The sequence below is a fragment of the Oncorhynchus tshawytscha genome, linkage group LG06 (genome assembly GCF_018296145.1).
Source record: "Oncorhynchus tshawytscha isolate Ot180627B linkage group LG06, Otsh_v2.0, whole genome shotgun sequence".
NCBI classification, from domain to species: Eukaryota; Metazoa; Chordata; class Actinopteri; order Salmoniformes; family Salmonidae; genus Oncorhynchus; species Oncorhynchus tshawytscha.
The window spans coordinates 14,974,878-14,985,505 of record NC_056434.1 but is presented as its reverse complement, the minus strand read 5'-3'; the positions used below and the strand labels follow the sequence as shown (position 1 = coordinate 14,985,505).

Sequence of the window (10,628 nt, the reverse complement as noted above, 5' to 3'; positions counted from 1 at the left end):
TTCCTAGAGAGAAGAAGTACTCTATTGTTGAGAAAGAGTGTCTAGCGGTGAAGTGGGCACTAGACACTCTCAAGTATTACCTGGTAGGTACCCACTTCACCCTGGTCACGGACCATGTTCCCCTGGTCTGGATGACCAGGGGAAAGGACACAAACGATCAGGTCACCAGGTGGTTCTTGTCCCTTCAACGCTTGTCTTTTTCTGTTGTGTACAGGTCGGGGGCGAAGCATGGAAACGCGGATGCCCTATCGAGAAGGGAGACGTACGTCGCACTGATGACAGTCCCCTTCCCGACAGAGCTGGGGGGGGGGTGGAGTTGCGTACAGCAGGTCAGCTACCAGGGGGAGACTCGTCGAGGCCTGGTGACAGACGTAGTGTACATCACAAGGCGATGGCTCCATCTGCTGGACGTGCCAGGTCTCGACGGGCTCTCCGCCTTGGACTAATTGGGGGTGATTGGGGAGTTGGTGAGTAATCAATGTCTGATTGCTCACCAGCTGTACATGCCCCATAAAGCTGCCAAAAGGGCAGCACACAGGAGAGGACTGGGGGAAGTAAGATGACATCCGTGTAGTTGGAGACGGTGCCCGAGCAAAGATGAGGGAATTTGAGATTGTGTGCCCGACAGGATACAGCAAGACCCGGAGCCCAGAAGACGGTGTCCCGGAGAGGGTCTCATGGGGGAGATCTATCCTTTTCTTTTGATTTATTATTTAATAAACACCCTAATCATACTCTGTCTGTGTCTGATCTGTGTAAACGTCTTGACCCAACCCCCTGGTCTGCCACAACATGGTCTGCCACACAGCCGTCATACTATTGGGGCGGCAGGTAGCCTAGTGGTCAGAGCGTTGGACAAGTAACCGAAAGGTTGCAAGATTGAATCCCCGAGCTGACAAGGTAAAAATATGTAATTCTTCCCCTTAACAAGGAAGTTAACAAACTGTTCCTAGGCCATAATTTAAAATAAGAATTTGTTCGTAACTGACTTGCCTAGTTAAATAAAGATAAATAAAAAATAAAAAAATACAGCTCAACAAGGAGACGTGTTCTGTCTCTTAGAGGTGAACATACTTTGGTGCGAAAAGTACAAATCAATCCCAGAACAGCAGCAAAGGACCCGTGAAGATGCTGGAGGAAACAGGTACAAAAGTATCTATATCCACAGTAAAACGAGTCCTATATCGACATAACCTGATATAGGCGGCTCAGCAAGGAAGATGCCACTGCTCCAAAACAGCCATAAAAAAAGCCAGACTACGGTATGCAACTGAACATGGGGACAAAGATCGTACTTTTGGGAGTGATGTCCTCTGGTCTGATGAAACAAATAGAGAACTCTTTGGCCATAATGACCATCGTTATGTTTGGAGGAAAAAGGGGGAGGCTTGCAAGCCGAAGAACACCATCCCAACCGTAAAGCACGGGGGTGGCAGCATCATGTTGTGGGGGTGCTTTGCTGCAAGAAGGACTGGTGCACTTCACAAAATGGATAGCATCATGAGGGAGGAAAATTATGTGGATATATTGAAACAACATCTTAAGACATCAGTCAGGAAGTTAAAGCGTGGTTGCAAATGGGTCTTCCAAATGGACAATGACCCCTGGCATACTTCCAAAGTTGTGGCAAAATGGCTTAAGGACAACAAAGTCAAGGTATTGGAGTGGCCATCACAATGACCCAACCTCAATCCTATATAACATTTGTGGGCAGAACTGAAAAGGCGTGTGCGAGCAAGGAGGCCTACAAACCTGACTCAGTTACACCAGCTCTGTCAGGAGGAATGGGCCAAAATTCACCCAACCTATTGTGGGAAGCTTGTGGAATGCTACACAAAATGTTTGACCCAAGTTAAACAATTTAAAGGCAATGCTACCAAATACTAATTGAGTGTATGTAATCTTCTGACCCACTGGGAATGTGATGAATGAAATATAAGCCGAAATAAATAATTCTCTCTATTATTATTCTGACATTCTTGAAATAAAGTGGTGATCCTAACTGACCTAAGACATCATTTTTCCTAGGACTAAAGTGTGAAAAACTGATTTGAAATGTATTTAGCTATGGTGTATGTAAACTTCCAACTTCAACTGTATACTGTATATATAATATATACTGTATATATATATTTAAAAAAATATTTTTTGCCTATTGGGCCCTCTTTTGGCCTGGGCCCAGGGCCTTCCCTTGTTTACCCTGCCTGCATTAATCAGTCCCTGCCTATTTGCGCTTCTAGTTATTTCAGTATCTGGAAATCATTCAATATTAATGAAGACGCTGGGTGCAATAGGCTAGATGTGTAGGCTAAGTGTTAACATGAACCTGCGTGCTGCTCCATTCTTCTTCTTATAGGTCTTTGTTGAGCTAGTGTCTGCACTCTGTAGCATCACCACAGGCGCGCTGCGCGCATAGTCTATTACCCCCCCATGCAACTGTATCACTGCCGCATTAACATGGGGAACATATCCACTGAATAGGAGATTGGCATAAACAATATTGCATAAGGACTCCTTTTTCATCCTTTCGTATGAAAAACCTTTTTTATTCTTCAAACATGCCAAACGAATCGGCGCAACTGATAGACTGCGATGTGGGACACAATGCAAAATCAACTTGCGGCAGTCTATTCTCTCATGTGCTTGTCTGGGACAATTTTAAACCTTTTGGTTGTCTACCTGGTCAAGACATTTAAGAAACTTCGAACGGCTAGTAATGCGTTCATTGTGAACGGCTGAATAACCGAACTGTTGGTGTGCGCGATTTGGATGCCGCACGAGGCAGTGGAGATTTCTTCTGGTAGTCCTTTTCCGGCTGGGTACCAAGCCTTCAAAGATGCGGTCCTATTCCTCGGCATCACTTCTATTTTCTCCCATTCCCTCATAGCGGTCAATCGATACGTGTTGATTACCAAATCACCAGCGACGTATCTGTCCATCTACCAAAAAAGACACATAATGGATGCTAATTGCGTCTTGGCATTCGGCGCTGGGATTTCTTCTACCCTGGATCACGTCTTCGCGGTACCCACAGGAAGGATGCTCATATCTCTCTGCTTCCGCAGCATCATTGCTCAAAGGAGGGAAGCCCATTCTCTCTGACCCATTTGAAGCTGGTACCCTGGTGTTGACTATTATTGGTCAGACAATGGTTGTTTTGAATTGTTATTTCAAAATATTTCGAAGGGTGCAGATGAGTGTGAAGAGGGTCAACATATTACATTTTCCTATCGTGAATAACCTTCCCTATTCGCTCCCCAGAAAGGATAAACGTTGGGGGTTCTACGTGTTGGCAGTGTGTTTCATAATCATCCTCACTACAGAGCCCCATTTCCGGGTGTTATTAACAGCACGTTTTTTTTTTTACCACGGTTCCATTGGCACTTGGGACATGTTCGATGGATTATTTTCTGCACTATCTTTGTTACAAACCAATTTCTCTACACGTGGAAGAACGAGGAGTTTAGAAAATATTTCAGATCCGTGCTCAAGGGAGAATTTTGGAGAGGGTCTGCAGTTGGAGTTGAGCCCATTACCATGAATACAATATCTCAGCTTCTCCCAAGACAAAATAGTCACATTTTTGGCCGAGATGAATTGAACATAATCTGAACTGCTATGACATTGGTTATTGTAAGGATACAGCTGCTACAGTGTTTTAGAAAGCCTACCTGACAACGCAATAAAAAAATTACACTATAATGTTACTCTCAATTGGAAAATGTTAGTAATGCTGTTACAGCGTTATTCTGTAGGTCCATTATGGAATACACTGTCAACTGGAAGCACACTCAACAAATTAGTAAAATATTTGTAAAAACATTGTGTATAACACTAGTTTGTCTAGTTTCATGTATTTTTCAATATACTGTTTTATGGACCATGGTTGTAATAGTGTTATATGCTAATTGTAAATCAGTTTGTGTTCATTTTAATAAAGCAACATTTTTAAGTGCAAAACTTTGTGTCACATCTGGCCATTACAGGAGACTAGGGGCTTCTTTATCATCACTTTCACTTTCACTTTCACACACACACACACACACACACACACACACACACACACACACACACACACACGGTTTCCTGTTACCATCATTATTTCCATTTGGAAATGACTTAAGGAGCCCATAATAACAGGAAAAGATCTAGCTTAGCCCTTTTGGGCATCAGAATCATGGAATGCCCAGTCTTTTTAAAGTAAAGGGAGGATACCTTGCACATCGAGTGGCCAAGCTCTGCAGCAAAACTTTACATTCAAGCTCAATATTCTAACTGGATATGAAAAAGATGCAACTTCTTCAACTGTGTGCCTTCTTCCATGTCACAGGTAAACATATTTTCTCTGATCAATAAATTCATATTATTAATTCCATTTATGCTTTGGATATTTTATGTATTGAATTAATGTATGTATTGTTCTTTTGTAGTCTGTAGTCAGATAGAAGAAGTCGCCATATCACCTCCTGGGAATGAGGTATTTGTGCTAGCAGGTTCAGCCTTCCAGTTCACCTGTGCTTGCGTTGGTAGTTGTAAGACACCACAGTTCAGCTGGACAAGAGCTACTACTGACTCTGATCGTATGCGAACCAAAAACAGCACTCTCAAATTTTCCAACGTGAAGATTGAGGATGCGGGTCGATATACCTGTGATGCAAAGTGCGATGGCAGTTCAGAGAAAAAACTAAAATCTGTCAAGATGACTGTCTATGGTAAGTAGAATAATTGTAGCATGTGATGACATAACCTCAAAAACTACTGTCAATGCCTTGAGTAATGTCTTGAATAGTTTGACATATTTACACTGTAAATTATAATGCTAGTCTACTTTAGCCAAGGCCTAAATAACTTGTTTTGCCATTGTGTGAAAGAGCAAAATCACTCTCCATCAACTTCTCTCTGATTTGACAGCTTTTAGTCAACCTGTGTTGGTGATGCCAAGTATTTTGACGGAAAATGTGGCTTGTGATGTAACATGCAGTGTTGATGCATTTGACCACGTTGACAGTGTCCACATAAGCTGGTATCTAGGAAGTGAACTTCTTAAAGATGAAACTCAGCAGACTTTGGATGCAGCTAACGTGTCAGACACACTGACTCTTACTGCCCTGAGGGACTATACTGGGAAGAGTCTGACCTGTGAAGTGAAAGCAGACATGAGAAATAACTCAAAACAGGTTTCTTACTGTCTCGACATACACTGTGAGTACCTTATTACAATTCCGATTCACTTCAGAATGGGTATACGGTGTCTTAGTGATAGTCCCTAGTTAGTTTGTGAATAAATAATGCTAACACGTTACTGAAAGCATCCATGTATAATGCATTATGATGCAGCTATGCAGTGTAAGACTTGTCATGAGTATGTTTGAACCCCTTTATAATGTCTTATAATCCTAATGATCTGGACTAAAATACCAGCCAGTTTGGGATGTCAGAAAATGTTACACATAGAGAAACATAGCAAATACGACTTGTTATAAGACATTATAAAGGCTCCTACATGCTTTTAACAGGTTAGAAACCATTGTACCTGGATGCTCTCGGTAGAGTGTTACCGAAATGATTCACTGTGTTCAAAGATGTCTCCTTCCAACCTTGATGGCAGTACAGTACACTTAATCCTTGAGCTATTGAACTGTTTGACTTATGCTGAATTACTAATCGCCCTCAAGGCGCCACTCCCTGGGCACTCATGTAGATCAGACAGGATCAGATAGATCCTGAAGCAATATGATAATATGATATGTCCTCAGATATCTCATAGTAACGTGTTGTTGTGTTCCAGATGCACCTAAGATCAACATCAGTGCTTCCTCATCTGGGATGGAAGAGGAGGAAGTGGTGATGAGCTGTAGAAGTGACGGCAACCCCACCCCTACTATTGAGTGGGAGAGAAAAGGGGAGCTGTGGCCTAAGAATCTGCATCGACACAAACAAGGAAATGTCACGGGCCGGCTACACCGCAGCAACCAAGGGGTTTACCAGTGTGTGGCCAAGAACGTGGTGTCCGAGGCAAAGGAAGAGATGAAACTGGAGGTGCAATGTAAGTGTTCTACTAACTACTTTAGCCAGAGGCCAACAAGCAGGGGTTCCACATTGCTAAGCTTAAGATACCTTATCTGATGGTACTGGAACTGTAATAATATGCCCACGCTAATTGTTATGACAATGTCTTTTTTTCACCTTTATTTAACCAGGTAGGCCAGTTGAGAACAAGTTCTCATTTACAACTGCGACCTGGCCAAAATAAAGCAAAGCAAAGCAGTATGACACAGACAACAAAACAGAGTTACACATGGAATAAACAAGCGTACAGTCAATAACACAATATAAATAAAATAAAGTCTATATACAGTGTGTGCAAATGGCGTCAGGAGGTAAGGCAATAAATAGGCCATAGTAGGGAAGTAATTACAATTTAGCAAATTAACACTGGAGTGATAGATGTGCAGAACGTGATGTGCAAGTAGAAATACTGGTGTGTAAAAGAGCAGAAAAGTAAATAAAAACAATATGGGGATGAGGTAGGTAGATTGGGTGGGCTATTTACAGATGGGCTATGTACAGCTGCAGCGATCGGTTAGCTGTTCAGATAGCTGATGTTTAAAGTTAGTGAGGGAAATATAAGTCTCCAGCTTCAGCGGTTTTTGCAATTCGTTCCAGTCATTGACAGCAGAGAACTGGAAGGAAAGGCGGCCAAAGAGGTGTTGGCTTTGGGGATGACCAGTGAGATATACCTTCTGGAGCGAGTGCTACAGGTGGGTGTTGTTATCGTCACCAGTGAGCTGAGATAAGGCGGAGCTTTACCTAGCATAGACTTATAGATGATCTGGAGCCAGTGGGTCTGGCGATGAATATGCAGTGAGGGCCAGCTGTCTAGAGCATACAGGTCGCAGTGGTGAGTGGTTGACCGTGTCCGCATCATCGTTTGATTCATAATTGTACTATTTGCATTTACAAATGACAGCATTTTGACATCTGTACTCAACAAAAATGTAAACACAACATGTAAAGTGTTGGTCCCATGTTTCATGAGCTGAAAAAAAATATCCTTGAAATTTTCCATAAGCACAAAAAGCTTATTTCTCTCAAATTTTCGTACACAAATTTGTTTACATTCCTATTAGTGAACATTTCTCATTTGCCAAGATAATTCATCAACCTGACAGATGTGGTATATCAAGAATCTGATTAAACAGCATGATCATTACACAGGTGCACCTTGTGCTGGAGACAATAAAAGGCCACTCAAATGTACACTTTTGTCACACAACACAATGCCACAGATGTCTCAAGTTTTAAGGGAGCGTGCAATCGGCAACACAGACTGCGGGAATGTCCATCAGAGCTGTTTCCAGAGAATTTAATGTTAATTTCTATACCACAAGCCACCTCCAATATAGTTTTAGGTAATTTGGCAGTATGTCCAACCAGCCTCACAACCGCAGACCACGTGTAACCACGCCAGCCCAGGACCTCCATATCCGTCTTCTTTACCTGAGAGATGGTCTGAGATGAGCCACCCGGACAGCTGATGAAACTGTGGGTTTGCACAACCAAAGAATTTCTGTGCAAACTGTCAGAAACCATATCAGGGAAGCTCATCTGCGTGCTTGTCGTCTTCACCAGGGTCTTGACCTGACTGCAGTTCGGCGCCGTAACCGACTTCAGTGGGCAAATGCTCACCTTCGATGGCCACTGGCATGCTGGAGATTTGTGCTCTTTACGGATTAATCCCGGTTTCTACTGTATCGGGTAGATGGCAGACATGTGGGTGAGCGGTTTGCTTATGTCAACGTTGTGAACAGAGTGCCCCATGGTGGCAGTGGGGTTATGGTATGGGAAAGCATAAGCTACGGACAACGAACACAATTGCATTTTGTCGATGGCAATTTGAATGCACAGAGATAATGTGACAAGATCCTGAAGCCCATTGTCGTACCATTCATCCGCCGCCATCACCTCATGTTTCAGCATGATAATGCACGGCCCCATGTTGCAAGGATCTGTACACAATTCCTGGAAGATGAAAATGTCCCAATTCTTTCATGGTCTGCATACTCACCAGACATGTCACCCATTGAGCATGTTTGGAATGCTCTGGATTGGCGTGTACGACAGCGTGTTCCTGTTCCCACCAATATCCTGCAACTTTGCACAACCATTGAAGAGGAGTGGGACAACAAGCCACAATCAACAGCCTGATCAACTATATGCAAACAAGATGTGTCACGCTGCATGAGGCAAATGGTGGTCACACAGATACTGTCTGGTTTTCTTATCCACGTCCCTACCTTTTTTTTAAGGTATTTGTGACCAACAGATGCACAACTGTATTCCCAGTCATGTGAAATCCATAGATAAGGGCCTAATGAATTTATTTCAGTTGACTGATTTCCTTATATGAACTGTAACTGAGCAAAATCTTTGAAATTGAAATATAACATTTTGTTCAGTGTATATACTTTCATATTATCTATGCATTTTTAACAACATTTGTTTGATCTTTGCAGACGGACCAGCAAACACAAGTATCCAGTCCTTCCCACTGCAGGCCATTTCCTATGGGGTTCAGCTGAACCTTACCTGCTTGTCAGACATGTACCCCAAAGCCAAACAGTACATCTGGACCAGAATCCCAGATATGGCCCTACCCAAGGAGGCCATGGTTACAAACAGCCATTTAATCATAGATAACTTCCAAGAGCACCACCAAGGCATCTATGAGTGTAGAGTGATTCACCACAGTGGGAATACAGAGAGAGCATTCTATACCGCCTCTGTTCAAGGTACGTAATAGCCACCCGTGTGTTGTCATATTTGCTGCCTTGTAATGATTTCCTCCATCAATAAATTGATATTGATTCACAAAATTACCAGTCTATGTATAAGTCAAGACTTTCCAACCTTCTTCTTGGAGAGCTCCTGTCCCGTTTTCAATCCAACCTCAGTTGTAACTAACTGGTTCAGTTTATCAACCAATTAATTATTAGAATCAGGTGCGCTAGATTAGAGTGAAAACCTAGAGGCCGGTATCTCTCCAGGAACAGGGTTGGAGAGCCCTGGTATAAGTAAATAGAAAATGCTATCAAGGAATTAAGTGGTTAAAGAGAATTGATTTATAGATTGATAGTCATTTGTAAAAAGGAAATGTGGAGGTTTCTACATGGAGACTAACCAGTCAAAGCTAACTGCTGTTCATAATGCCAGTTCCACATCTTTAAACGGCTTAGTAATACAGGCTTTTGCACTACTTGTACTACATTCCCTAAAATGCCATGTTATTTAACTGTGGTGTCCCTCTGTTGTGCCTGCAGCGGAGCCCGAGTCTAAGGTGTTCACTCAGATGGTGGGTGCAGTGGCTGGCAGTCTTGTCAGCGGAATCACAGGAGGCATCGTGGCAGGATTCATGTTAGCTAAATGGCTGAAGTGATGCTACCTTAAATCACCTCACTGTGTGGGATCTAATCCGGAGCCATTCAGATGGTCTCAACCAGAGTGCCTTATTATCAATTCATACAGCAGAGTTTAACAGTGATTAATATACAGTACTTTCAGAAAGTATTCATACCCCTTAATAATGTATTCCACATTTTGTTGTGTTACAGCCTGAATTCAAAATAGATTAAATAGTTTTTTTTAAAGCCGATTTAAGTCCAAACTCTAACTAGGGCACCCAGGAATATTCAATGTTGTCTTGGTAAGCAACTGCAGTGTATATTTGGCCTTGTTTTTAGGTTATTGTCCTGCTGAAAGGTGAATTTGACTCCCAGTATCTGTTGGAATGCAGACTGAACCAGGTTTTCCTCTAGGGTTTTGCTTGTGCTTAACTCTATTTCGTTTCTTTTTAACCCAAAAAACTCCCTAGTCCTTGCTGATTACAAGCATACCCATAACATGATGCAGCTACCACAATGCTTGAAAATAGGAAGAGTGGTACTTAGTGATGTTTTGTGTTGGATTTGCCCCAAACATAACGCTATGTATTCAGGACATGAAGTTAATTTCTTTACCACATGTTTTGCAGTTTTACTTTAGCATCTTTTTGCAGACAGGATGCATGTTTTGGAAAATGTTTATTCTGTACAGACTTCCTGCTTTTCCCTCTGTCATTTAGGTTAGTATTTTGGAGTTGTTGATCCATCCTCAGTTTTCTCTTATCACAGCCATTAAACTCTGATGGATATCAGATGGATATCTGATGGAGCAGATGGATATCTGTGGATTAGGCGAAGGAGGGGTTGAGGTCAGGTCAGATCCCATGAAGGGAGTAATAAGGGTTTATTACCCTATTACTCTCTTCCTGTGGAACCATAAGATGTAAGGATTGGAGAGCCGGAGGAGTGTCTATAGTGGGGTATATATAATTGTGATGGTGAGAAATTTTATTTTGTCTGAATACAGCTGTAATGACCCTTTGGGAAGAATTAAACTTGGTTAAGCTTCTCTAGTGTCCGTGAGTTATTTACTCTGAAAAGTTAGAACCTAACACCATCCAAAGTGTGATTAAAAACTTCACCATGCTCAAAGGGATATTCAATGTCTGGCTGTGATACAGCCCGGGATCGAACATCTAGTGATGCCTCTAGCACTGAGATGCAGTGCCTTTGACCGCTCGCCACTCA

At 42.4% G+C, this 10,628-nt stretch overlaps 2 protein-coding genes across 2 annotated transcripts; both read left to right on the top strand.

Annotated features, from left to right (window-relative positions):
- Positions 1-2,366: 2,366 nt before the first annotated feature.
- On the top strand, positions 2,367-3,952 carry gpr88 (G protein-coupled receptor 88). Its single transcript, XM_042323694.1, is given in 4 exon segments — positions 2,367-2,611; positions 2,613-2,951; positions 2,953-3,394; positions 3,397-3,952. Coding segments are annotated over 4 exon segments (1,077 nt in total). The 5' UTR covers positions 2,367-2,531; the 3' UTR covers positions 3,613-3,952.
- Positions 3,953-4,109: 157 nt separating this feature from the next.
- Positions 4,110-9,972, top strand: LOC112253309 (vascular cell adhesion protein 1). The gene is made up of 6 exons (XM_024425315.2): positions 4,110-4,330; positions 4,431-4,712; positions 4,912-5,202; positions 5,789-6,046; positions 8,517-8,792; positions 9,321-9,972. Exons 1-6 carry the CDS (start codon positions 4,282-4,284, stop codon positions 9,434-9,436), a joined length of 1,272 nt encoding a protein of 423 aa, XP_024281083.1. The 5' UTR covers positions 4,110-4,281; the 3' UTR covers positions 9,437-9,972.
- Positions 9,973-10,628: the final 656 nt, after the last annotated feature.

Excerpts from the sequence above, each read along its gene's own strand:
- LOC112253309 (XM_024425315.2), top strand. The coding sequence starts at position 4,282 with ATGAAAAAGATGCAACTTCTTCAACTGTGTGCCTTCTTCCATGTCACA. Across the intron at positions 4,331-4,430 it reads TGCCTTCTTCCATGTCACAG|TCTGTAGTCAGATAGAAGAA; the intron begins GTAAACATATTT and ends GTTCTTTTGTAG. Across the intron at positions 8,793-9,320 it reads CTATACCGCCTCTGTTCAAG|CGGAGCCCGAGTCTAAGGTG; the intron begins GTACGTAATAGC and ends TTGTGCCTGCAG.